The sequence below is a fragment of the Pseudoliparis swirei genome, chromosome 23 (genome assembly GCF_029220125.1).
Source record: "Pseudoliparis swirei isolate HS2019 ecotype Mariana Trench chromosome 23, NWPU_hadal_v1, whole genome shotgun sequence".
NCBI lineage: Eukaryota > Metazoa > Chordata > Actinopteri > Perciformes > Liparidae > Pseudoliparis > Pseudoliparis swirei.
The window spans coordinates 1,449,689-1,477,188 of NC_079410.1; the positions used below are offsets into that span (position 1 = coordinate 1,449,689).

Here is a 27,500-nt window from a genome sequence, read left to right on the forward strand (position 1 = left end):
CATGGGGGTCTGGTCCTGCTCTTGTTTCATTACATACCCCCCCCCCCCATCAAGCCCCGCCCCCAGGCCTTTCTCCTCCCTACGTCACGGCAAGAGGAACACACCACTTCTCTCACCAGAACCTCTTGACAGCTCGTGACGTCAGAGTGAAGCATCATGGGAGTGTTGACAGTCATGTGTTCCTCAGCTCCAGCGAGCCCGGTAGACCTGGTCCGGACCGGACCCCGTCCACTGAGTGACTAGTTCTAACTTCCCGGCGTCGTAAAGCACGTGAACACAACACGACGTGTGTTTCCGGCCGCGGCTTTGAACGGTGCGTTCCGATCGGCGTCACGCGGGGTCTCGGATCACAGGGACCGGGATGGGGACCCGGTTCCGGTTCCGACCCCAAACGCTCCCCGCAGACGTTGAGGGGCTCAACGCGGTGTTCTACCGGTTGAATACTTCAACAGTCCGTGTATTAATCCAAAAATAACCGGCTGCGGGCTGCGCGCGCGCGGCGGGAGGAAAGTTCCCCGGAAGAAACGGTCGAGTCTCGGCCGGAGTCTGGCGGGCGGCCGGCGGCCGACCTTTGGACCGACGCGGGCGGGAGTTCTCCGTTAGAACCGTTTTATTAACGCACAACTGTAACGATATGAGTAGTAGTCTCCGGTAAACCGGAGCACGTTACCTGGTTCGGGGGTTTTGGAGCGAAAGCACGGCGGAAACTTTCCGGTCCTGAGATTTTCGCGGACCAGTTTTATGGAAAAAAAACAACTCCAGAGTAGTTTATTTATTCCTTGTTTTGATATTCCAGAAAAGAAAACCAAGTTTTTATATTCCAGGAAAGTTGATACTTCAGAACGTGTTGGATTAAAGTTTAATTGAAGTACTAACTTGTACTTTTAGAGGGTTTTTTGGTACTTTTTCGTGCGACGCATCCCGAGTTGACGCTCCTCCCGGTTTTCCCTCCGCTCCCTGAATGCCACATTCTCTCCGCTCGGTTCTTCGAAACGTGGACGCGGTGTCAAGTTACACCCGACGACAGAGAACATCCGGTCCGGCCCTTCACAATAAACGCTGACAAAGCAATATCTGTTGCACAAAATTAAATTGAGTCACTTCTAAGCATGTGATAAATAAATACATACATATACAAATATATAATCAATTACCGATCAATATAACGACTAATATATTGTCAAAATGTATATATTACAGTATTTTATAAAATATATTAATCATTAATTGATTAGTTCATGAAGATGATGATTGAATAACCAAATATTACTATAATAATAATAGTCATAATGATAACAGTCATATTAATATTATTAAAACAAATAATGGTAATACCAAGACTACGACAACAACGACAATAAAAGTAACATTAATAATAACAATTATTATTATTATGCCACAGGTCATGGTGCGTTCAGGGTAGTGCTCCAAGTATGTTGATGTTATGAATAAATATACCTACAAACATGTTAGATTAATTGAAAACAAAAAGAAATGAAACTTTGACATTCGTGGTTTTATTTTGAAAGAACCATTTCCTGTTTAGGTCCGTGTTTCGTTGTTGAGCTTTATGAAATAATATAATATCCTACTTTCTCTCATCTCGCTCTTCTTCCAGAAAGAGAAAGTTATTTAATTTAGTGGTTCAGGAGATTTAGATATTTTAAAATGTATTAAATTAAATAATCCCAGTTCTGAATATTAATATAATGATTGATATATATATATATATATATATATATAAATATAATTCAGCAGGCTGTTATAGTTTGTTTGAGTTTGATTTTATTGGCATTATATTTAAATATAATATTATTATTAATATTATTGGTTTAATCTCAGACCACAGGGGGCACCAGATCATTTCAATTACATTTAACATTTTAAACAATATTTTAAAAGATTAACAAATACTAATATTTACTTTAAGATGAAGATTGAACTTCTTTGTTAATAAAAAGTTCCAATATTGTTAATATAAAGATATTACTCAATGCAACTTAATGTTTTCTTTTCTGTGACAACATTTAACAACAAACGGTAATTATAATAACGATAGTAATTATAGTAATATAAATAATTATATTATTAATTAAAAAAATTAAAAAAATGCCAATAATAAAAAATAAAAAATAATGATAACAGTTACAATTAAAGCTACAATAATTATGATAACAATTATTATGGTATCTTGAGTATCTTGAGAAATGTGCAGAACATTTCATGTGTTTGTTTTGATCTTTAATAAGAGCTCTCTGCTACCACCTAGCGGACAGACGGAGTGTCTCACTCTGCTGCCACCTAGTGGACAGACGGACAAACCGAAAGGAACCCAAAGGGAACCCAGAGAGAACACAGAGAACCCGGAGAGAACCTCAAAGTCTGGATCTTTAGTGAATGTTTATATGTATTTCATATCTTAGTATCAGAGTTTATTCTCTGTTTCCACTTTTTAATAACATGTATTAATAATTAATAGATAATTCTAAAACATTATTAAATCCAGAAAATTATTTATTGTCTTAAATAACACAAATTCATTAAAAAATAAAACTAAATAAAAAGACACAATGAAGCGGCTCAGATGAGACCAAACACTACATTACCCACAATGCAGCATTTACTAAGCAGGTTGTTATAAGTTTAAAGTGTAATACTTTCAGGAAGAAAAAAAGTTGTTTTGAGAGAAAAAACTTAAAGTTCTTTAAATAAATAAACCGATCAAAGTCTCCAGACTACATTACCCAGAATGCAACACTGAGTTATAAAAGCTTGTTTCCTGAACAGAAAAAAACTAATGAAATCTTCATGAGAATAAAGTTTAAAACATACATTATTCCAGATTAACTTTTATAAAGCTATATGAGGAGGAAGTAGTGTGCAAACCCTTCAAAATAACAGTTACAAATTCTCTAAATAAAATATGAAAATACTCAATTAGACTTATTAAAAACATGAAACTCTTCCAACTGCAAAAAGTTAATTAATATTAATAATAATAATTAATTAAGCACTAAACCAGGGGTTCCAAATGGATTTAAGAAATATATATATTTTAAATTAGCGTCCGTTAAGAAAGCTTTAAAATAATTAATTAATAAATATTAAAAACCACGTGGTCTCATCTCAGGGAGTAAAGCTTCAGCTGCTCCTCCACGTCCTGCTGCGCCTCCTCCTGGTGCTCCTGCAGGAGCAGGAGGAGGAGGGCCAGCTGCTCCTGCTGCACCCTGGGAAAACACCACGCACACACACACAGGAACACACACACACACAATCAAATATACATTTTTTTTTAAAGGAAGAAGAAGAAAAAAATCTATGAAAAATAAAATCAAGATTTAAGAAATAAATGTATTTTTTAAAATATTCATAACATTATTTTATGATTTTAAACATAAAGATAAAATGTATAAAAATCTCAAAAGGAGAAAATCTTATTTATTTAATTTAACAGATATAAAAAAATGTGTATGTAAAAATGTAAACATGTAATAAACTAAGTTTGGATTGTTATATTTTAAAGCTGTGATATTAAACATAAACAGTAAAAACCTGTTTGAGTAGTTTTGGATATCAGAAATTTACTTTATGAAAGTTCTGAAGCTTTTATCTGGATAAATAATAATAATAATAATGGATTTAAATTCCAGAATATTTCCACCAGAAATCCAAATAGTCATGGAAAAAAAACAGGAAACTTCAGTTTGGTTTCACACATTTATTAAACATTTATTAATTTATTAAACATTTAAACGTTTCAACTCAACTCATGACTGAACGTCGTTATTTATATATTTTTAAACAAAAGAGACAGTAAACTCTGATAATTGGACTCCTCCCCTTTCCTCTGGGTCCTGATAATTAGACTCCTCCCCTTTCCTCTGGGTCCTGATAATTAGACTCCTCCCCTTTCCTCTGGGTCCTGATAATTGGACTCCTCCCCTTTCCTCTGGGTCCTGATAGTTAGGCTCCTCCCCTTTCCTCTGGGTCCTGATAGTTAGGCTCCTCTCCCTTTCCTCTGGGCCCTGATGATTAGACTCCTCCCCTTTCCTCTGGGCCCTGATGATTAGACTCCTCCCCTTTCCTCTGGGCCCTGATAGTTAGGCTCCTCCCCTTTCCTCTGGGTCCTGATAGTTAGGCTCCTCTCCCTTTCCTCTGGGCCCTGATGATTAGACTCCTCCCCTTTTCCTCTGGGTCTGAAGGCGTCTCATTCGGCAGCCCTGAAAGTCAAAGATTCAGATTCATATAAATAAATAATAATAATAATTAGGGCTGTGAAACGATTAAAAATTTTAATCGGGTTAATCACAGGTTTTTGTGGATTAATCATGATTAATCACATATTACCGATATTCTCTGTATATTTTGTGAGAACATAGAGATTTATGACAAAAGACGGATATATACATTTATACATTCTTCTATACAATGGTGCTGCAACTCAGCAGTTATTTAGCAGTTTTCTTCCATATGGAACATTAATACATCTTCATCCTAAACAGGATGTTTAACCCTCCTGTTACCTTTAGGGTCAATTTGACCCCATTCAATGTTTAATGTCGGTGTTCTTTGGGGTCAATTTGACCCCAGGCTGTTTTTCACTGTGTCAAACATATCAGAAATATCAACTTTTTTATTTATTTAAAGGGCTATTTAGGTAGTCAACAAACAAACATAAAGTACCTCACACTTAAACTTGGGAAACAATATTAATTCTAATAATTTTCTGCAGGTTTTAATTGCTGGGGTGAAATTGACCCCGAGGGTAAAATATGTTCGTAAATGTAAAGGTAACAGGAGGTTAAACAGAGCATTTTTCTCTTGTTTGTCAACCATTAACTCCACCATGATACAATCTAAAGGTGGACAGATTGACAAGTGACTTTTTTTGCTCGGTCCCGATGCGCGCGCACGGAGCTCTGTGGCGCGCCAGACGGAGATCGATAAGTGTTAACGCAACGCGTAGAGACAGAAATGACATGCTGCTGTGGAGATACGATCAACAACAGACGTTTAGTTTAATAAAAGAACAAAGACGTGCTCTAGAGAACATGTCAGGGGGCGGGCCAATCTCTTTAATGTCATGCGATCTACCGACACTACGCCGCGATCGACTGGCAGGTCGCGATCGACGTGTTGAGACCCTGATCTACAGGAAGTAGAAGTCGTAACAAGGTTTCCGGAGGTGAACCTGCGGAAGGATCATTACCGATGAACAGACCGTCTGCATGAGAGCGGACAGAGTTCAGATTGAAGTGGTGGATTGGAAGCTCATTTAGATAAAAATCCTAATATTTAAATTTAACCATAATTTGATGAACAAACATCAACTTTGTAGAATAAAATAATAATGAAGAAATCTGAGTTATAAAAGTTGATTAAAATTAAAGAAATACATCAAAAGTAGTTATTAATTAATTATTAATTCATGCGCACGGTTTAAAGCCTTTGATACACAAATATATTTATATATATAAATATATTTATATATATTTATGTATATGAATATATATAAATATATTTGTGTATATAAATATAAATAAATATATTTGTGTATCTAAATATATTTATAATATAGATTTAAAGATCGAGATGTGAACTCACCGTTAGCTCAGGTGTTAGCAGCATGCAGGGTTAGCAGGTAGGGTGAGACAGGTGAGACCAAGAGGTGAGACAGACAGGTGAGACCAAGAGGTGAGACAGACAGGTGAGACCAAGAGGTGAGACAGACAGGTGAGACAGACAGGTGAGACCAAGAGGTGAGACAGACAGGTGAGACCAAGAGGTGAGACAGACAGGTGAGACCAAGAGGTGAGACAGACAGGTGAGACAGACAGGTGAGACCAAGAGGTGAGACAGACAGGTGAGACCAAGAGGTGAGACAGACAGGTGAGACCAAGAGGTGAGACAGACAGGTGAGACAGACAGGTGAGACCAAGAGGTGAGACAGACAGGTGAGACCAAGAGGTGAGACCAAGAGGTGAGACAGACAGGTGAGACCAAGAGGTGAGACAGACAGGTGAGACAGACAGGTGAGACCAAGAGGTGAGACAGACAGGTGAGACCAAGAGGTAAGACAGACAGGTGAGGTTATACACACACCGCACATCCTCTAGTCTCCTCTCCTCTAGTCTCCTCTCCTCTAGTCCTGTCTCCTAGTCTCCTCTCCTCTAGTCCTGTCTCCTAGTCTCCTGTCTCCTAGTCTCCTCTAGTCCTGTCTCCTAGTCTCCTCTCCTCTAGTCCTGTCTCCTAGTCTCCTCTCCTCTAGTCTCCTGTCCTCTAGTCTCCTCTGCTCTAGTCCTCTAGTCCTGTCTCCTAGTCTCCTGTCCTCTAGGAGGCGGGCCCTTGAGGATGTTCCTTGTGACCACCAGGTGGCGATGTGCTACTGGACTCACCTGTGCTCTTCCTCGCTCTCCTCCTTCGTCATCGTTGTCTCGAACTTGTTCAGTTTCTTTCCTGGAGAGAACTTCACCTCCTCTAGAGTACACAGAGTACACAGAGTCAGTACACAGAGTCAGTACACAGAGTACACAGAGTCAGTACACAGAGTCAGTACACAGAGTACACAGAGTCAGTACACAGAGTCAGTACGCAGTCAGTACACAGAGTCAGTACACAGAGTACAGAGTCAGTACACAGAGTCAGTACACAGAGTCAGTACACAGAGTCAGTACACAGAGTCAGTCAGTACACAGAGTCAGTACACAGAGTCAGTACGCAGTCAGTACACAGAGTCAGTACACAGAGTCAGTACACAGAGTACACAGTCAGTACACAGAGTCAGTACACAGAGTCAGTACGCAGTCAGTACACAGAGTCAGTACACAGAGTCAGTACACAGAGTCAGAACACAGAGTACACAGTCAGTACACAGAGTCAGTACACAGAGTACACAGAGTCAGTACACAGAGTCAGTACACAGAGTACACAGAGTCAGTACGCAGAGTACACAGAGTCAGTACACAGAGTACACAGAGTCAGTACACAGAGTCAGTACGCAGTCAGTACACAGAGTCAGTACACAGAGTCAGTACACAGAGTCAGTACGCAGTCAGTACACAGAGTCAGTACACAGAGTCAGTACACAGAGTACACAGTCAGTACACAGAGTCAGTACACAGAGTCAGTACACAGAGTACACAGAGTCAGTACACAGAGTACACAGAGTCAGTACACAGAGTCAGTACGCAGTCAGTACACAGAGTCAGTACACAGAGTCAGAACACAGAGTCAGAACACAGAGTACACAGAGTCAGTACACAGAGTCAGTACACAGAGTACACAGAGTCAGTACGCAGAGTACACAGAGTCAGTACACAGAGTACAGAGTCAGTACACAGAGTCAGTACACAGAGTCAGTACACAGAGTCAGTACACAGAGTCAGAACACAGAGTACACAGTCAGTACACAGAGTCAGTACACAGAGTCAGTACGCAGAGTACACAGAGTCAGTACACAGAGTACACAGTCAGTACACAGAGTCAGTACAGAGTCAGTACACAGAGTACACAGTCAGTACACAGAGTCAGTACACAGAGTCAGTACACAGAGTCAGTACGGAAGTACAAGCACCGAGTCCTCCTTCCAGAATAATTTGTCAGTCACACACACACACACAGGCCAAGAAACAGTTCAACAAACAAATATATATACATACACACATTTATATAGTTATTTATATATATATATATATATATATGTGTATACACACACATATATATACATATATGTGTATGTATGTATATATATATATGTGTATACATACATACATATATATGTATGAATGTATACACATATATATACATATGTATATATATCTATATACATACATCTTACCGTAGTCCAGGCTGGTCTCTGGTTCTGGTTCCTCTAGAACCGGTTCTGGGGTTGGCAGGCGGTCCTCAGCAGAACCCGGGCTCAGCTCAGGTAAGGACTCCACAACAGGTCCAGGCTGCTGGACCGCCTCAGATTCTGGTTCAGACTCGACCACAGGCTCTGGATCAGCCACAGGTTTGGGTTGTGATTCCAGTTCTGGGACAGGTTCTGGCTCTGCGGTGGGTTCTGGTGCCACGACTGGTTCCGGTAGAGTCTCTGGTCTTGGTGCCGATACTGGTTCAGGGGCGACCTGGAAAAGACAAAAGGCTTTGAACCGGTTTGTTGATGCGACAGAATCCAACATGGAGCCCGGCTGGCTGACCTCTGACCCTGGCAGCTGCAGCTCCTCAACAGGATCCACGGCTGCAGCTGACAGATAAAACCTCTTCAGAGAGCACGCACGCACGCACGCACACACACACACACACACACACACACACACACACACACACACACACACACACACACACACACACACACACACACACACACACACACACACACACACACACACACACACACACACACACACACACACACACACACACACACACACACACACACACACACACACACACACAGAATTTTCTTTTACGTTAGCTAAATGTGTTGCTAATAGTTAGCTTCTGTCTTACTCCACCTGCACAATTAACTAAAACTCTGAATTATCTGAAAATCTTAAAGCATTTTGTTCTTAAATGTCACAAATTAAATATATTGAAAAAAACATGGAAATAACTATATATATATTGATAACAATATATATGGATTTACTATATATATATTAAATCCATATATCAATATATATATATAGTAAATCTATATATAAAGTATAAATATATGCTATGTATAGTAAATCTATATATAAATATATATACACACACACACTACATATATATTCTTTTATTTACTTAAAACACTTATTTTGGCTCATGTAGAACTAAATAATTTGGTTGGTTTGTGAGAAAAAGAAGGAAAAAAGTTTCAATTGAACTAACTTTTCACACACACTAATCAATTGATCCGGATCGATTCTTACCTTCGCCTGGAGCTTCTCGGCCGGAGCCGGAGTCTGCGGGGCGGCAGCGGGCTGCCTGCTGCCGGCCGAGGGGGCCGAGGCGCCGGGCTTCTTGCGCAGCAGCGACGCCGCGAAGTAACCGACCACCGCGGTGACGACGGCGGCCGGGAGGAGGAAGGCCGGGTCCAGGTCCATGGTGCCGGGCTGTGGCGGGAAGGTGCGCGAGAGGCCGGCGCGTGCTGACGGGGCTGCGGTCACACGCGCACTGAGCCGCTGCTGTCCTCACGCGCTGACTACGGCCACACGACCGCGCTTTCAAAATAAAGGCCTGAGCAGGATATCACTGGAATAGAACTTAGGCTTTCAGAATAAGAGTTTTTGAGTGAACTTCCCGTTAAAGTACATAACATAATATATGAAGTATTACTCCACTACATGTTGTACTTCTTACTGTACATGTACTGTAATAAAGAAGGTACAATTTACTCATAAGAAGTATCAGTAAAGTATTACCAGCTAAATGTACTTTAAGTATAAAGTGTTTGTCGTATATTAATTAATAAAAAGTAATTTAAGTACTTTTGTTAAAAGTTGATATTTGACGCATGAAAACAAATAAAAACTAAAAGAGTAAACAAAGAGTCATAGAAAATATTTTATTGAGCAACAAAATGAAATCCACTCTGATCCCAGATCAGTGGAGAGGCCCTGAAGGCACCACGGGGCCGACCTCAGGGGCCAACGCGGTGCCTTCAGGCGCACTAACGCAGAGGCACTTGAGTCTAAAGCCACGAGGACGATCAATAACCCTCATCAGGGACCTGATCTCACTGAGGACTAACTGATATTTAACGTAATTGATCATCTGGTTTATTAACCTTCATCGATAGTTAGTTTGGAGTCACGGTGAGTTATTTAATTATTCATGTTCTGGGGTTAAACTTCTCTTCAAAAGTCTTGTTTGGTTCCACCAGGAAGAAAAAAGTCTAAATAACCCCAAAAAAAACTTTTTAACCATTTGATTTAAAAATTAACCCAATAAACAAATAACAAATAACCCAATAAACAACAACCGCTGCTTAACTTCCTGTTGCAGCGCTTCAATATTCAAGAGTTGATATTGATATGTGTTCAACAGGAAGTGATTAGTTTCTGGAGGAGGAGGAAGAGGAAGAGGAGGAAAAGTTTGCAGACGTAAGAAGTTTTGGATCAAAGGGTTCTGTTTCTTTAAGGCTTTAAATCACCGGGACGACGCCTCGACCAATCAGCTCGCAGGAAAGTCTTCCTTCTACAGGCCTCGGGCCTCTAGCTTCACATCAACAACAACAACAAGCCCGTTGTAGGTCTCTATCATTTGGGCTCTTTTAACCCTCTGAACGCCAAAGAACAGCACCCACAAAAATTAAACCCATCTCTCCAGCGGTCCTTGAACACATCACGTGTCATCAGCCCAAACAAAGCTCGTTTAAAATCTCTCCTCAAAAGATGAGTTTACTTTAATGAACAGAGGAGAGAGGAGAGGAGAGAGAGGAGAGAGGACATGAGAATAGTTAGTAAAATAAACTATCAAACTTCTCCTCGTCCTGAAGCTTCTGGTTTTTGGAGGAGCAGGACTTTTATTTTGAAAATCAAAGAGAACCTGGCTGGTGCTCCGAGGGTCCCTCGTCTCTTCTTCTGTGGTTTCAGTTCCCTCCAGTTCATACAGGTGAACATCACTAGCCTGGTGACTGGTCCGTGGTGACGGGGCCCCACCCCCAGCTGAAGGGGGCGGAGCCTGCCGAGGGCCGAGGTCACCGGGACGAGCTCCTTTCCTTGCTGACGCAGTCGTCCTGACCTCTGACCTCCCCATTGGCCAACGCCCCCGAAGTCCTCCTCTTCTTCCTGCGGTGGGACACGGCCTCCTCGGAGCCCGACGCCGCCTGGGGAGGAAGAGGAGGAGGAGCAGGAGGAAGAGGAGGAGGACAAAGTGTTCAGAGTGTGTGGTTACAACACGTTAACATGTGTGTTGTGTTACAGGTCAACACGTTGGCCTCAGACATGTGACACACACACATTTATAAATACACACACACACACATATAAACATATATAAATACACACACACACATAAATATAAACATGTATAAATACACACACACACACATAAACATATATAAATACACACACACACACATGTGAATGGTGTGTTCACTGTCCAGCGTCAGCAGAGTAAAAGTCGCTAAACACAAAATATATTTATATAAATATTTATATATACAAATATACAGGACTGTCTCAGAAAATTAGAATATTGTGATGAAGTTCTTTATTTTCTGTAATGCAATTAAAAAAACAAAAATGTCATGCATTCTGGATTCATTACAAATCAACTGAAATATTGCAAGCCTTTTATTCTGATTTATTGCTGATTATGGCTTACAGCTTAAGAAAACTCAAATATCCTATCTCTAAATATTAGAATATCATGAAAAAGTATACTAGTAGGGTATTAAACAAATCACTTGAATTGTCTAATTAACTCAAACACCTGCAAGGGTTTCCTGAGCCTTGACAAACACTCAGCTGTTATAAATCTTTTTTTTTTACTTGGTCTGAGGAAATATTAAAATTTTATGAGATAGGATTTTAGAGTTTTCTTAAGCTGTAAGCCATAATCAGCAATATTAAAAGAATAAAAGGCTTGCAATATTTCAGTTGATTTGTAATGAATCCAGAATGCATGACATTTTTGTTTTTTTAATTGCATTACAGAAAATAAAGAACTTTATCACAATATTCTAATTTTCTGAGACAGTCCTGTATATATGAATATATATATAAATATTTGTATATATTAGTGCTGTGAAAAATAAGGCGTTAACTCAGTTAATTCAATTTCAGGTTTAACTAGTTGTTGTTTTTTAACGCATTTAACGCATGTGCAGAATGAGCTTCCAATCCGTCTGTTGTTGGTCGTCGGGACGAAAAAAAAGTCACTTGCAAAATGAGCTTCCAATACACCACTTCAATCTGAACTCTGTCCGCTCTCATGCAGACGGTCTGTTCATCGGTAATGATCCTTCCGCAGGTTCACCTCCGGAAACCTGGTTACGACTTTTACTTCCTGTAGATCAGGGTCTCAACACGTCGATCGCGGCGTAGTGTTGGTAGATCGCATGACATTAAAGAGATTGGCCCGCCCCCTGACATGTTCTCTAGAGCACGTCTTTGTTCTTTTATTAAACTAAACGTCTGTTGTTGATCGTATCTCCACAGCAGCATGTCATTTCTGTCTCTTCGCGTTGCGTTAACACTTATCGATCTCCGTCTGGCGCGCCACAGAGCTCCGTGCGCGCGCATCGGGACCGAGCAAAACAAAAGTCACTTGTCAATCTGTCCACCTTTAGATTGTATCATGGTGGAGTTAATGGTTGACAAACAAGAGAAAAATGCTCTGTTTAACCTCCTGTTACCTTTACATTTACGAACATATTTTACCCTCGGGGTCAATTTGACCCCAGCGATTAAAACCTCCAGAAAATTATTAGAATTAATATTGCTTCCCAAGTTTAAGTGTGAGGTACTTTATGTTTGTTTGTTGACTACCTAAATAGCCCTTTAAATAAATAAAAAAGTTGATATTTCTGATATGTTTGACACAGTGAAAAACAGCCTGGGGTCAAATTGACCCCAAAGAACACCGACATTAAACATTGAATGGGGTCAAATTGACCCTAAGGTAACAGGAGGGTTAAACATTCTGTTTAGGATGAAGATGTATTAATGTTCCATATGGAAGAAAACTGCTAAATAACTGCTGAGTTGCAGCACCATTGTATAGAAGAATGTATAAATGTATATATCCGTCTTTTGTCATAAATCTCTATGTTCTCACGAAATATACCGAGAATATCGGTAATATGTGATTAATCATGATTAATCCACAAAAACCTGTGATTAACCAGATTAAAAATTTTAATCGTTTCACAGCCCTAGTATATATATATATATATAAATATTTATATATATATATTTATATTCCTCTTTTGTGTGACAGCAGCTTTAAGGGAAACATCTAGATCCTCCTCCATATTCATCTGGATTCATCACCAGCACGACAGTCTACCAGATTACACCTGAACGCACCATGAGGACGATCACTCAGCCAGGACTTAGTGTGTGTGTGTGTGTTCATGTGTGTGTGTTCATGTGTGTGTTCATGTGTGTGTGTGTGTGTACTTACATTGGAGTCAGAGTCAGAGGAGCTGGATGAAGAGGAGGATGAAGAGTCACTAGAGCTGTCTGACGCGATGCCCGTCGACTCCTGAAGATCCACTTTGTCCGCCAGCACCGCCAAATCAGGCCTCTCCTGCTTCAGGACCCTGAACACAACACCAAGTCAGCCTGAATCTCTACTCTCTGGTGAGGTGTTATCTGGGACCTGTCTACTCTCTGGTGAGGTGTTATCTGGGACCTGTCTACTCTCTGGTGAGGTGTTATCTGGGACACGTCTAATCTCTGGTTCCTTACCGGTACCACTTCCTGGACAGCTTGGGTCGGCCTCTGACGGTCTTATGCCACACGATGGGGAAGTTGGTGGTGCTGGCGAAGTTCTGCGTGACGGCGATGGTGGTGTCCATGTTGAGGACCACGTGCCACCAGCCGCCTGCGGACACACAGCTGGTGAGCAACGACAAATACGCTATGAAACCACGGCGACGCGGCCTGGAGGAGGCGTGTCCTCAAGGCCTCGAGGAGGCATGTCCTTGTTAGTCAGCGAAGTTACCACCCCCCCCCCCCTATATTGTCCCTCTACATTCTTTATTACCCCCCCGTAGAGCGTCTGATGAGTGCTTCACTGACCCGGCACGAACACGGTCTCTCCGGGCCTCTGGAGGATCTCCAGCGGGCTGAACTCGGGCGGCCAGCCGGGCTGCTGCGTGCGGGGGTACACCACGCTGAACCAGGTGATAGCCTCGTCCTGCTGGTTGCCCCCGTCCTCCCTGGAGACCTTGATGAGCTCGCGGGGCGTGTTGGTGGGGAACAGGCACCACCTCTTGTGGCCCTGGACCAGAGCGTTCCAGGCGCTGGTGCCCAGCGGGTCGATGTGGATGCCGGTCCCGGAGCGAGCCGGGCCCATCACGAACCACCTGCAGACCAGAGGACCAGTTGAGCTGCACCAGAATGCACCTCCTCCTCCTCATGATAACCTTCTTATGATGCGTTCAGGCTCACGATAACCTTCTCGCGATGCGTTCAGGCTCACGATAACCTTCCCGCGGTGCGTTCAGGCTCACGATAACCTTCTCGTGATGCGTTCAGGCTCACGATAACCTTCCCGCGGTGCGTTCAGGCTCACCTGTAGGGCGGGCGGCGCTTCTCCCCAGCGAACTGGAACAGGTCGTCCCTGAAGAACAGGGGCACGTGGTAGTCGTCCAGCAGCTTGCCGCGCTTGCCGTGCTCCCCGTAGCTGCTGTCGAAGATGTAGAGCGGGCTGTCGTCGCGCGTGCTCTCCAGGTACTCCAGGTAGTACTTCATCTTCATCTTCACGGAGTAGCCGTCGTTGTCCTCGCCGCACTTGAACTTCTGGTTGCGGTACTTGCGCTTGAGGCGCTCCAGGCTCCACTTCTCGCGGGCCGGCCAGCTCTCCTGGCAGCGCTGCAGCACCACGGGCCGGTACGGCCGCTCGAAGCGCCGCACAAACTCCTCGGGGCTGACGCGCAGCCCGTCCACGCGCTCCACGTTGTCCTGGACGACAACAACATCAACAACACATCTGAACCAACGCCTCTCCTCGGAGCTCCATGAGGACATTTACATATTTTAGGGGCAGCTCTTTCCCCAGTTTAAAGATGACGTCCTCTTTCTGGATTTACTTTAAATGTATTTATCGGGTTGGTGAACTTCTTTAAATATAAATTGGGGGCATTTTTTTAAAACTTGTGAAATAAAATAATAATATAAAAACTTTAATATGTATATATATATATAAAATATATAAATATTGTGTGTATATATTTATATATATAGTCAATAACAATATTCCTAAAATAATATATTTTTAAATATATATATAAAATCAAAATATTATTATTGACTATTTAAATATATTATAAATATAAATTGTCAATAACAATATACCTAAAATAATGTACTTTAATATATATTATATATATTGTCAAACACAATAATAATAACAAACATAATAAATAAACTTATTTAGGCCAACACTATATGAGCAATTGTCATAAAAATGTCAAAAAAGATTATTAGGCAATAATAAGAATACTAGGCATTAATAAGACTATAATCTACACCACAGGTCACTAACTGGCGGACCGCGGTCCGGGTCCGGACCCAGAGGCCGTCCCATCCGGACCCGGACCGCCAGCCAAAACAGAAGGTTATGATTTAAAACCTGACGGGGTGTTTTAATTTTTTTACCCGGCGGCGCAGCTTTTGCAGTCTTTACGGTAGTGGTTTAGCGGATGCGGAAACGCACAGACCAATTGCATGCGAGTTAAGCCATCCCACGTGATACCACTCAGCCAATCAAATCTATGCATTCTCGGCGGTAAACATTACGTCTCAACAGACAGCGCTACGCAGACAGATGAGAAAGTAGAGGCAGGTTACACTTGAAAAGACGGTAGAAAGAAAAAGAAAGATAGCGATACATGTAGAAAACAAAGGGAGAGAAATGGACGACTGCGCCGGAGAAAGTTTAGAAAAAGGCGAGTGAGACAGCGAAAGGGAGAGAAACGGACGACTGCGCCGGAGAAAGTTGAGAAAAAGGCGAGTGAGACAGAGAAAGGGAGAGAAACATAAGGAACTAATGTCGCTCTGCAAAAAAAGAAAAGTTGACAGCGAAAATAGAGCATTTAATCCGGAATGGACAGACTCATTTCTGTTCATACTTCCCACAGGGAGCACAAAACCAGTGTGTCTTATATGTTCAGAAACCGTGGCACTTATTAAAAGTGGCAATGTGAAACGCCATTATGAGACAAAACATAAAGGTTTTGAACAAACATACCCACTCAAATCCGAAGTGAGATCACAGAAAATAAGTGGTCTCACAGCCCAATATGAACAGTCCACCAGGATCCTGAGCCACACGTTCACTGCCCAACAACGTGCTCATGAGTGTTCCCTCGGTGATATGGCGCCGTACGTGATGGCTGCTGTGTTGCGAGCTCCCGGATTTTGTAGTAGTTTTTTGTTATTTATTCTTCTTATTGCGACTATTTTTGCACAAAACGTTAGCAGCCAGTTAACGTACGACAGATGCACACTTCTGGAGATTGGATCGGCAGTTGCTCGCCGCCTACCAGAGTTTTTCAACTCTTACTCGGACGTCCGGCCAGGAACAGTAGCGGAACTATCTCCGTCCATTTTAGGCGCGATCTCACGCAAGCGTCGCCGACGGAGGGGAAGCGAGCTGGCGTGCTGGTCAGGCTGAGACGCCGAGCCAATCGACCCCACTACCCACCATTTTACTGGCAAATGTACAGTCTTTGGACAATAAGCTATGCGAGCTACAGGCTCGTATTCAATTCCACCGGAAACTAAGGACAACTGCATCATCTGCCTTACGGAGACATGGATGTCGGAGGAGGTTACCGACTAAGCCTTCGAGCCGGCAGGATTTTCCGTCTATCACGCGGACAGAACAAAGACACTCTCTGGTAAAGATCGTGGAGGGGTATGTCTCATGATAAACAGATCTAGGTGCAACCATAGTCATGTACATACTCTCAAGTCGTTCTGTTCCCCGGACCTGGAGTACCTAATGCTCATGTGATGACCATTCTGGCTACAAGGAGTTTACAGCAGTCACCGTAACTGCTGTGTACATTCCGCCTCAAGCTAACACGGACATAGCGCTGAAGGAACTCTACGGGCGATCAGCGAGCAGGAGTCGGCACACCCGAGGCTGCTTTCATTGTGGCGGGGACTTCAACAAAGCGAACCTGAAGAAAGTTCTCCAAGTTCTACCAACACATAACAAGCAACACGGGGAGCGGATTCTCGACCACTGCTACACTCCCTTCCGGGATGGATACAAAGCCCTCCTCCGCCCACCGCTCGCAAATCGGACCACCGCCCATCCAACTACTCCCGCCTACAGGCAGAGGCTGAAGCAGCAACCAATCGCTGTGAAGGAAGTGCAACGCTGGTCGGACCAATCGGAGTCTATGCTACAGGACTGTTTTGAACGTGCTGACTGGGATGTGTTCAGGGTCGCGTCAGACAACAACGTCAGTGAGTACGCGTCCTCAGTCACCGGGTTCATCAAGAAATGCATAGATGACGTTGTTCCTACCAAGTCGGTTCGGATTTATCCCAACCAGAAACCGTGGATAAATGGCGATGTTCGCTGCACTCCGCTGCGTAACACCGCCTTTGACTCGGGAATATGGCGGAATACAAAAGAGCCCGCCACGACCTCCGAAGACCATCGGCTCTGCCAAGCGGGAGTTCAGGAACAAGGTGGAGGAGAAGCTCAAGAGCCATGACGTGAGAGGTGTGTGGAAGGGCTACAGACAATCACGGACTTCAGAGGGAGAACCAGCGGTGAAGAGAACTCCTACCTCCTCCCAGGCGAGCTAAATACATTCTTTGCTCGGTTCGACGTGACGGCAGCCCGCCAAGGCAGCGCCGCCGAGGAGACCAGCCTGCTGATCATCTCAGAGGCTGACGTGCGCAGAGCCTTCAAGCGGGTGGACATCCGGAAGGCGGCAGGTCCCGACCACATCCCGGGGCGCGCCTCAGAGCATGTGCAGACCAGTTGGCAGGAGTCTTCGCAGACATCTTCAACCTCTCCTGTCCCAGGCTGTTGTTCCTGAGAGCTTCAAGATGTCCACCATTGTGCCTGTCCCCAAACACCCCAAGGTAACCTGCCTGAATGACTGGAGACCCGTAGCCCTCACCTCGATTGTCAGTAAATGCTTCGAGAGGTTGGTCAAGGACTTCATTTGTTCCATGTTGCCTGCCACGCTGGACCCATGGCAATTTGCATATCATCAAAACAGATCCACCGACGACGCATTGCCATGGCACTTCACACCGCCCTTTCCCACCTGGAGGGGAGGAACTGTTGCGTGCGAATGCTGGTTGTGGACTACAGCTCAGCGTTCAACACTATTGTTCCCGCCAAGCTCGACACCAAGCTCAGAGGTCTAGGCCTGCACTCTACCATGTGCAGCTGGATACTGGACTTCCTGTCGGGGCCGCCAGGTGGTGAGGATGGGCAGTACCACCTCAGAGCCGCTGACCCTCAACACGGGAGCCCCTCAGGATGCGTGTTGAGCCTCTCTCTACTCCCTGTACACCCACGACTGCACGGCCATGCACAGCTCCAACGTCATCATCAAGTTTGCTGACGACACAACAGTGTTGGGGCTGATCACCGGCACGACGAGACAGCCTACAGGGAGGAGGTTGGATCACTGGTACAGTGGTGCCAGGAGAACAGCCTCGTCCTCAACGCCAAGAAGACCAAGGAGCTGATCGTGGACTACAGGAAGCGGAGAGGAGAGCACACCCCATCTCCATAGACGGAGTTGCAGTAGAGGGTCAGCAGCTTCAAGTTCCTCGGCGTGCACATCTCCGAGGACCTCACATGGACCACGCACACCACTCACGTGGTGAAAAGGGCCCAACAACGCCTGTATTTCCTTAGGCGACTGAGGAAATTCAACATGGCCCCCCGCATCCTCAGAACATTCTACACCAGTACCATCGAGAGTGTTCTGACAGGTTGCATCACCGTCTGGTACGGGAACTGCACCGCCCTGGAGCGTAGGGCACTACAGAGGGTGGTGCGGTCGGCACAGTACATCGTTGGAGATGAGCTTCCCTCCATCCTGGACATATACACCAAGCGGTGCGTGGCCAGGGCCAAACGGATGATGAAAGACAATAACCCCCCCGGCCACAAACTGTTCACCCTTCTACCGTCAGGCAGGCGATACCGCAGTATCAAGTGCCGCACAAACAGACTGAGGGACAGCTTCTTCAGTCAGGCCATCAGGCTGCTGAACAAGGACTGAGACCCTCATTAACACTACACACCAGAACATATTCTGTGAATATCTATGGCCACGGTGTATATTTTATTACATTGTTTTATATATATATTGTATATATATATTGTATGTATATACATATATATATATATATATATTGTCTCAAAAAAGTGTATATTTTATTACATTGTTTTATATATATATATTGTCATGATGTATATTCTATTACATTGTTTTATATATATATTGTTAATACTTTCTTCTTTTTTTGTGTGGATATTGTATAGTTTATTCTCATTCTTATTCTTTTTTTAGTCTGCTACTGCTGTCGGGTGTTTTGCACATAAGAATTTCACAAACCGATTATACTTGTATAAAAGGGGATGTGACAATTAAAAAAAACTTGAAACTTGAACTTGAGTTGCTTGGATTTTGGGGCAACACAAAAAGCCATTTACTGATGGAGGGCTTGTCAAAGAATGCATGAGTGTCGTCGCTGAAACATTACTTGACGGAAAACCAAAACAAGAGCTTTGTGATAAGATAAAGCAAATACCCATGTCAGCATCATCTGCCACAAAGAAAAGTGAAATATTAACTCAGGATGTGCTAACCCAGCTAAATGAAGCCATACATAAGGCACCATGTGTAGGCTTAGCTGTGGATGAGTCCACTGACATCTGTGACAATGCTCAGCTGTTAGTGTACGTCAGGTTTTTCAACACAGACCAGAAAGCATTCTGTGAAGACCTGTTAGGTGTCACTCCCCTTCAGACCAGTACAAGAGGAGAAGATATCTACCTGGCCATTAAGGAGATGTTAACGAAGAGGGGAATAGAACCAACACAAGTGGTTTCAATAGCCACAGATGGAGCCCCTGCTATGATAGGGAGAGAGAAAGGAGCTGTAGCAAGACTGAAAGAGGACAATCCCGAGCTCATAGCTTACCATTGCATCATTCATCAATCTGTCCTCTGTGCCTCCCTGTCAGATGAGCATGCTGAAGTGATGAATACAATGATGAAAATGATCAATGTTCTCAGGGCATCCTCTTCCACCCAGCATCGCATGCTGAGGGAATTCCTCAGAGAAGTTGATGCCAATGCTGATGATCTTTTGCTGCACAATAATGTGAGATGGCTCAGCAAAGGGAGGGTCTTAGCGCTTTTGGTCCATCAGGAGGAAGTATCATCTTTTTGGCAGAGCTAACACATCAGAAAGCAACACAGTTTTCTCTTTTAGGAAATGATAAACAGATGGATAATGTGGCCTTTTGGTTGATATCACTGCACATCTGAATGAACTGAATTTGAGGCTACAAGGCAAGGACAATTCAATTTGTGAACTGATGACCGCTGTCCGCTCCTTTCAAAAGAAACTTGAGTTGTTCAAGGAAGACCTGCAGGGAGACTGCACACTTCCCAGCAGTGCAGGAACAGGTTCAGGGACAGAGAGATGCGTCTTCTTTGTTGACTTCATTGATAAGCTGATCGTAAACATCAGCAACTGTTTTGACAGCTTCAGCTTTGGACAGCAGCTCACCATGTTCATTCAGAACCCATTTATCATCACTGATGTCAGGGGTTCTCAAAGGAAGTCACACAGCACTTTAAATGGGTAAATCCTGGGCCTCTCCAGATGCAACTGGTTGATCTCCAAGCAGATGTGTCCCTGAAAGAGCAGTTTCTAAGAACTGACCCTTCCACTTTCTGGCTCCAAACGGTCCCTGAGACAGCTTTTCCAGGTCTGAGGAAAGTTGCCATATACATCTTGACCATGTTTGGCTCCACCTACAACTGCGAGGCAGCTTTCTCCACGATGAATATCATCAAAATAAATATCGTTCGAGGCTCACCAATGAGCACCTCCACATGTGCATGAGGATGGCCCTGACTCCATTCAAGCCCAGGTTTAAAGTCCTGGCAGGACAAGCTAGAGCTCAATTCTCACACTGAGCAAACAAGTGGGGAGTGGGATGCAAGAGTGATGCTCTAAAACTGTTCAATTGTTAAGATGTGTTGAGATTTATTATCTGTAAAATTGTTTGAGACTGTGAAACAAATGGGAAATTTAAGCTTTTCCTCCCTTTATTTAATTTTTCTGAAGTTAAGCACTTTATTTGATTATTATTATTTATTATTACATGCACAATTTTCATTTTGTATTTATTTTATTTTAAAATGCAGCCCTATTTTTATTTAGTTCATGAGAACATTATACATATCTGCAGTCCAGTTCTATGTTACATGATAATAAATATTGTTAAAAAGTGTTTTAATTGTACTGAATTCATTTGATTTGAAAGGTATTGATTACATGCAGATGTTGATACAACTACCAGGCTATATATATCACACTAAATAGTTAGACATTATGATCTTCTGGACCTTTGCTTCAAGAAAATTTCTCTAACTGGACCTCTTAACATTTTAGTTGAATACCCCTGATCTACACCTTCAAAGTGAACAGAAATCAGACAAACATATTCAATTGTATTATTATTTATTGTTATTACTTTTTTATTAAGAAATTAACTTATTTATATATATATATTTGAATCTACATTATTTTAGGAATATTGCGATTGACAATATATATTTATAATATATCTAAATATTGTCAATAACCATATTTATATTTTATATATATATATTTTAACTACATTATTTTAGGAATATTGTTAACACGGTTATACAATAAAAGACTAACACTACTGACGTCACTACCTGCTACTCCCATTTGTCTGTAGTTGTTATTATGTGTATTATATGTATATATGTTAGTATTATGTTTAGAGTTCTTGTACAGTGTGTATGTTATGTTATGTTATATTATGTTCGGCTATGATAGTTGTCGTGGTGCCTTGTCCTAAGAATTTCAGTGCCCAGTCTGACCCTGTGTCATTCTGTGTATCTGACAATAAAAGACTTGACTTGACTTGATAAAAGTAAAGAGGTTTTTGTAACTAGCATCATGGTGCTAGCTCACGTTAGCTTAGCTCGCGTTAGCACGTTAGCTCGTTACCGTCACAGTCCGGTGCGACACGTCGAAGGACTCGTGGTAGTTGTGTCGGATCCAGTCCAGCGAGTCCTTGAGCTCCGGCCGCGCGCTGCGCCGCGCCTCTTTAATCCGCTTCTTGCTTTTATGGTTCATTCCTGCCGCTGCTCAGCTAGCTAGTTAGCTAGCTAACGCAATGCCGAGGCTGACTGATGGACGGCTATAGCTCCCGCCCTCTGGTGCCGGAACGCAACGCTCATTGGCTGAAGCGTCTCATCCGGGCAGCGCGCTTATTGGCTGGAATCTAGATGAAGCCCTTCCTGCCGGGCTTTTGTGTCGTTTTGATTGGCTCTTGACGCTTTCGTCACAGTTGACACGGAAGTAGGTATCAGCGTGGCTGCGAGTGATTTCGGATCAATATATATTATCATGTGGAAGACGGAGAATCGGATTAGTAGCTGGAGATGTGAAGATGAAGTTTAGTGGTACTAACCCTCAGAATGGAGCCCAGCGGAGCGGAAACACAGAGCACAGCGAACAAAGTGTTCACGTTTAAAGACGAAGAGAGAAGCGGCGCGGAGTGTCTGTCCGTCGTCATCCCGGAGGTACGTCACGTGACCTCGGGGTCACGGTGAGGACAGTTTGACCGATAAGAACCGGGATGGATGCGAGTGTCTCTGACTGTCCCCTGTGGCGCAGGTCCTGGACGCGCACTACGGGATGCACGTGTGGCCCTGCGCGGCGGTGCTGGCTCAGTACCTGTGGACCCGGAGGGAGGCGCTGAGGGGCCGGACGGTGCTGGAGGTGAGGGGCCTCGGTGGCGCCTTCAGGGACCTGAGCGGCCATCTTTAAACAGCCTCTCTCTCAGCTGGGGGCCGGGGTGAGTCTCCCCGGGGTGCTGGCGGCGCGGTGCGGCGCCCAGGTGACGCTGTCCGACGGGAAGAACCCTCTGTGTCTGGAGAACTGCCGCCGCAGCTGCGAGGCCAACGGGCTGACGGTTACCGGGCCGACGACCACCGGGCTGACGGTTACCGGGCCGCCCCTGTCCGTGGGGCTGCTGGCCCTCACCTGGGGGGAGGTCTCACCTGAGCTGCTGCTGCTGCCCCAGCTGGACCTCATCCTGGGATCAGACGTGTTCTACGAGCCACAGGGTCAGTTCAATGTCCACCACGCTCTCTCTATCTCTCTCTCTCTCCCCCTCCTCTATTTTCCTCTCTCCCTCTCATCCTGTCTTCCCGGTCCAGATTTTGAAGACGTCCTCCTGACGGTGGCGTTCCTCCTGAGGAAGAACCCCCTGGCTCAGTTCTGGACCTCCTACCAGGAGAGGAGGTGCGTCCCATTTGTTGAGGTGTAGGTGACTCACCTGCGCTGCTAACCCCGCCCCCTGCCCTCCTCCTCAGTGCTGATTGGTCCATCGAGGCGGCGCTGCGGCGCTGGGGGCTGAGCTGCCAGCTCGTCCCTCTGGAGGCGTTCGGGGCCGACGGGGCAGCGCTGGCCGGGTCCAGTCTGCCCGGCAACCACAGCGTGCTGCTGATGGTCATCGGCACCGGGCCGTAGTTGTTGTTGTTTACTTTATGCAAGAATATGTATATTTATAGAAACTAATAAAAACAAGAGAGGCCTTATGATTTTTTTTTCAGTCTGGCCACGAAAATCCTAGACGAGTCCGTTAAATAGAACGGAATAAGAACTTGTGAGCGGCGCAGAGCATGTCGGGGCGAAATTCTCAGAAGAACTCAAATAAATGTCCCGTCGGATATTAAAACACATTTGGGGGGACTTGATGACAGAGAGAGAAACTTTTATTCTTAAATAATGATGAATGAAAAAAGTGGCTCCAGCAAAAAGGGCCCTTTACTCATCCAGGACAAAAGGGGAGGAGCTTGAGCACCACGAGGGCTCTATCTGTGCACGTGCCTATACACATACACACAGACAGCTCTTTTATTAGTGAGGATCCATCCCATCATCATCCCGCTGCCTCGGCTGCTCCCTCCACGACGGTTGCCTAGCAACTGTGTTTGTCTTTCGCTTCTTAGAAAAGTTGAAGAAAATAAAAGCACTTCCTGTTGAGCCTGAAGCCGTGCAGCCGTCTGTGTGGCTTTGGGCCGGCGCCATCAGGTAATCATGATCGTTGTGATTAAAATAACGACATGAACTAAGTGAGGCGTTCTCACTTAACATGAGCACAGGAAACATTCATTTCAAAATAAAAGTTTCACCATCTTTTATTAAACCTCGTAGTTTCCTCTGAAGATGAAAGTTTATTTTTGAAACACTATATTAATGTCATAAAACAGAAATTGCTTCGTGTTGCTGGACGTTTGTAAGAAAACTCATGCAGAATGTCAAGAACTGTTGTTTGAGGACATGTCGTATTTCATATATCCATACATATACATTTATATATATACATATATATATGTGTGTATCTCAATACATTGCAGTGAGGAGCCTGCAGACGGGGAGCAGGTCGGACTTAACCTGTGATTTATTCCTTCACATGATCCCAGGCGTCAACAGTGAGTTGGTTCTCGTGTATAGAAGTGAAGGCATGCACAGGCACAGGAAGTCTGTAGATCAGTCGTGAATAAGAGGCCCTCATGCTACCCCCCCCCCCCCTTTTAAAAAGCGAGCAGGAAGCAGGAGCAATACAAACAGCAGGTTATCATGTAAATACAAAAAGAGATCCAGAGGATGGGAATATAAATATAAAAATACAAAGACAGGCCGTCAGCCGTCAGAGGAGCCAATAGAAAAGAAACAGGAACAAAACAGGAAGTAAACAGAGTAAACAAACCGTGTGGAGCTCTGCAGAGCAACAGAGAGACTCGTCACATGTTATTTCAACCCATGGGAGCAGCAGCCAATCAGTGGACGGCGTGTTACGTACATTCGCAGATTTACGTCGAAGATCGGAAACAAAACGGTAAAAGAACGGCAAACGAGCACACGAAAAATAAATAAAATAATAATAAATACATATTAATAAATAAATATATTAATAATAAATAAATAATAAATGAATATATTAATAAATAAATACAAAACAATAAATGTATATATTAATAAATAAATAAAATACGAATAATAAGTAATAATAATAAATAATAAATTAATCTCGCGTAAATTTGTCTTTTTTAATTCTCCTCTGTGAATCAGTTTTTTATGTATTTTGTGCTTTTGGGAGTTTTTCTTTGATCTTTACAGATTCATCATTTCTCTTTCTGCTGAAAACTTAAAATGTTGCTCTTTGAGTTTCTTTGATTATTAATTCTTCACCCGTCGGCCGTCTGTGTCATTCATTCAGAGTTCTCCTTCCTTCTCACCCTTCACAATAAAAGCCCGAGACCTATTTAGATTGAGCCAGCGCGCTGCGTGAAGGACTTCCTGTTCATGGAGAACTCAAACAACCCCTGAACATGAATGTCATAAATACAAAGTCAGTGATGTGGGAAGGAAACGCGTTAACTGTCGTCCAATGAGCTCGCAGCAGCAGAGGCAGCGTGTACAAGTACACACGTAGGCCTGTACAAGTACACACGTAGGCCTGTACAAGTACACAAGTAGGCCTGTACAAGTACACACGTAGGCCTGTACAAGTACACACGTAGGCCTGTACAAGTACACAAGTAGGCATGTACAAGTACACACGTAGGCCTGTACAAGTACACAAGTAGGCCTGTACAAGTACACACATAGGCCTGTACAAGTACACAAGTAGGCCTGTACAAGTACACACGTAGGCCTGTACAAGTACACATGTAGGCCTGTACAAGTACACAAGTAGGCCTGTACAAGTACACAAGTAGGCCTGTACAAGTACACAAGTAGGCCTGTACAAGTACACACGTAGGCCTGTACAAGTACACACGTAGGCCTGTACAAGTACACAAGTAGGCCTGTACAAGTACACGTAGGCCTGTACAAGTACACACGTAGGCCTGTACAAGTACACAAGTAGGCCTGTACAAGTACACACGTAGGCCTGTACAAGTACACAAGTAGGCCTGTACAAGTACACACATAGGCCTGTACAAGTACACAAGTAGGCCTGTACAAGTACACACGTAGGCCTGTACAAGTACACATGTAGGCCTGTACAAGTACACAAGTAGGCCTGTACAAGTACACAAGTAGGCCTGTACAAGTACACATCCAGTAGTACACAAGTACACAACCGCCGCATACATCTCGAGAAGCCAAATGGAGCTGGGACCATAGTATTGCATAATGTGTTTAGTAAACATGCTACATACATAGGAGTGGGGGAGGGGCACGTGACCTCTCACCTCCCACGGAGACGCCGCCTGATTGGTGCAAACAAAGTCCTCTAAAACAAGCCACGCCCACGTCCTCTAAAACAAGCCACGCCCACATCCTCTCAAACAAGCCACGTCCTCTAAAACAAGCCACACCCACATCTTCTAAAACAAGCCACGCCCACGTGTAAGTTGTTTGCCGGTGAGCCGAAGGAGTTATTGTCTCACATCATATTATTATTTTTATTTTTTTACAGGGCTCTGGTGTTAAAGCATCGTGTCATAAACATGCACAGGTTTAAATATAAATATACCAGATGACCACAGCGCCAGAATCAGTTATTATAGTTTAGTAATGTGGGTTTATATAGTTATTATAGTTTAAATGATGAGGGTTTATATAGTTATTATAGTTTAAATGATGAGGGTTTATATAGTTATTATACTGACACTACTGGTCATACTTTTTTTTGTTCTACTCGTAGGACTAAAAAAAGTGAAATCATTAAAAGAAGGTTTTTGAGTGTGTTCTTGATTTCCCACAATGCATTGCACAAAGTATTCAGAAGGTATACTTCAGTAAATAAATACTCTCTTACGCATTCATGATAAATAAAACTACATCAAAGTATACTGAAGTACTGACGTACTGAGGTCAAAGTACTCATGGTGCAGTATATGTGGTGTGCTGGTGTTGCTGGTAGTTTAATTAAGTATCATTACATCATCGTTAGTAGCTGATTATATTTTGTGTTAATAATGTGAATCTGTCAATATGAAATGAACGCAGTCGAAGTACAAAGAAGCAGATCATGTAAATATCAAAGTACAAGTACCTCAAAGCTTCAAGGAAGTTTCACCTCTTTGATCTTTACACACCAAAAGACTCATTTGCATATTGAAACACCAGAACGAGTCGTGTGTGTGTGTGTGTAGTTTACTGGAGTAAATGTATTTGATGAGTTCCGTTCACAGTGTTCAGTTCAGTAAATACTACACCATGAGTACTAGTACACCATGAGTACTGCACCATGTGTAAAATGTGTAAAATAAAAACAACAAACTTCCTGAAATCCTGAAGACGAACAAAACAATAACAACAACAACAACCCATTAAAAAAAATAGAAACAAACAGAAACATCTGGAGATTAAAATGTAAAACATGTCAGACATGTCCAGTGAAGATGAAGATGAAACTGCATCTGGTTTGAAGATGTCCGTTGAGTCAGCAGCTTTCAGGTCCGGGGTCCAATGTTCAGTTCAACAGGTCTCTCACCATTTGGCATCCCCAAAGTGGACCCGGTTCCCCCACCTGGACCCTCTGGAGGAGACCTGA

At 43.5% G+C, this 27,500-nt stretch overlaps 5 protein-coding genes across 14 annotated transcripts in view; 1 reads left to right on the forward strand and 4 right to left on the reverse strand.

The window, feature by feature from the left end:
* Positions 1 to 952, reverse strand: part of LOC130188138 (caskin-2-like) — a 33,488-nt gene extending 32,536 nt beyond the window's left edge. For all 6 annotated transcript variants that reach the window (XM_056406282.1, XM_056406281.1, XM_056406278.1 and 3 more), the window contains exon 1: positions 671 to 952. The gene's annotated coding sequence lies outside the window, so the exon portion shown is untranslated. The remainder of the gene's footprint in view (positions 1 to 670) is intronic.
* A 2,751-nt stretch (positions 953 to 3,703) lies between these two features.
* LOC130188361 (procyclic form-specific polypeptide B-alpha-like) lies at positions 3,704 to 9,427 on the reverse strand. Of its 3 annotated transcripts, none has more exons than XM_056406687.1 (5): positions 8,916 to 9,427; positions 8,199 to 8,261; positions 7,838 to 8,126; positions 6,396 to 6,477; positions 3,704 to 4,220 (listed from the first exon to the last, which is right to left on the reverse strand). In XM_056406687.1, the coding sequence occupies exons 1-5, from the start codon at positions 9,087 to 9,089 to the stop codon at positions 4,208 to 4,210; spliced, it is 621 nt and encodes a 206-aa protein (XP_056262662.1). In that variant the 5' UTR covers positions 9,090 to 9,427; the 3' UTR covers positions 3,704 to 4,207. The 3 variants fall into 3 exon arrangements, with proteins under 3 accessions (XP_056262662.1, XP_056262661.1, XP_056262663.1); XM_056406686.1 differs by having other exon boundaries at positions 7,831 to 8,126; XM_056406688.1 differs by lacking the exon at positions 8,199 to 8,261 and having other exon boundaries at positions 7,831 to 8,126.
* Positions 9,428 to 9,531: 104 nt separating this feature from the next.
* On the reverse strand, positions 9,532 to 22,132 carry jmjd6 (jumonji domain containing 6, arginine demethylase and lysine hydroxylase). The gene is made up of 6 exons (XM_056406683.1): positions 21,929 to 22,132; positions 14,233 to 14,621; positions 13,737 to 14,023; positions 13,404 to 13,539; positions 13,117 to 13,255; positions 9,532 to 10,813 (listed from the first exon to the last, which is right to left on the reverse strand). The coding sequence occupies exons 1-6, from the start codon at positions 22,055 to 22,057 to the stop codon at positions 10,685 to 10,687; spliced, it is 1,209 nt and encodes a 402-aa protein (XP_056262658.1). The 5' UTR covers positions 22,058 to 22,132; the 3' UTR covers positions 9,532 to 10,684.
* A 150-nt stretch (positions 22,133 to 22,282) lies between these two features.
* On the forward strand, positions 22,283 to 23,522 carry mettl23 (methyltransferase 23, arginine). Its single transcript, XM_056406685.1, has 5 exons — positions 22,283 to 22,506; positions 22,601 to 22,705; positions 22,770 to 23,052; positions 23,146 to 23,230; positions 23,302 to 23,522. Exons 1-5 carry the CDS (start codon positions 22,402 to 22,404, stop codon positions 23,456 to 23,458), a joined length of 735 nt encoding a protein of 244 aa, XP_056262660.1. The 5' UTR covers positions 22,283 to 22,401; the 3' UTR covers positions 23,459 to 23,522.
* Positions 23,523 to 26,392: 2,870 nt separating this feature from the next.
* Positions 26,393 to 27,500, reverse strand: part of LOC130188860 (proline-rich transmembrane protein 2) — a 29,991-nt gene continuing 28,883 nt past the window's right edge. For all 3 annotated transcript variants that reach the window (XM_056407399.1, XM_056407398.1, XM_056407400.1), the window contains one exon: positions 26,393 to 27,500. This exon is cut by the window's right edge and continues 247 nt beyond it. The gene's annotated coding sequence lies outside the window, so the exon portion shown is untranslated.

Excerpts from the sequence above, each read along its gene's own strand:
- LOC130188361 (XM_056406686.1), bottom strand. The coding sequence starts at position 9,089 with ATGGACCTGGACCCGGCCTTCCTCCTCCCGGCCGCCGTCGTCACCGCG. Across the intron at positions 8,262-8,915 it reads CCGAGAAGCTCCAGGCGAAG|AGGTTTTATCTGTCAGCTGC; the intron begins GTAAGAATCGAT and ends TGCTCTCTGAAG. Across the intron at positions 6,478-7,830 it reads AGCCTGGACTACGGTAAGAT|AGGAGGTGAAGTTCTCTCCA; the intron begins GTATGTATATAG and ends TGTGTACTCTAG.
- mettl23 (XM_056406685.1), top strand. The coding sequence starts at position 22,402 with ATGGAGCCCAGCGGAGCGGAAACACAGAGCACAGCGAACAAAGTGTTC. Across the intron at positions 22,507-22,600 it reads TGTCCGTCGTCATCCCGGAG|GTCCTGGACGCGCACTACGG; the intron begins GTACGTCACGTG and ends CCTGTGGCGCAG. Across the intron at positions 23,053-23,145 it reads CGTGTTCTACGAGCCACAGG|ATTTTGAAGACGTCCTCCTG; the intron begins GTCAGTTCAATG and ends TTCCCGGTCCAG.
- jmjd6 (XM_056406683.1), bottom strand. The coding sequence starts at position 22,057 with ATGAACCATAAAAGCAAGAAGCGGATTAAAGAGGCGCGGCGCAGCGCG. Across the intron at positions 14,622-21,928 it reads TGTCGCACCGGACTGTGACG|GACAACGTGGAGCGCGTGGA; the intron begins GTAACGAGCTAA and ends GTTGTCGTCCAG. Across the intron at positions 14,024-14,232 it reads AAGCGCCGCCCGCCCTACAG|GTGGTTCGTGATGGGCCCGG; the intron begins GTGAGCCTGAAC and ends TCTGGTCTGCAG.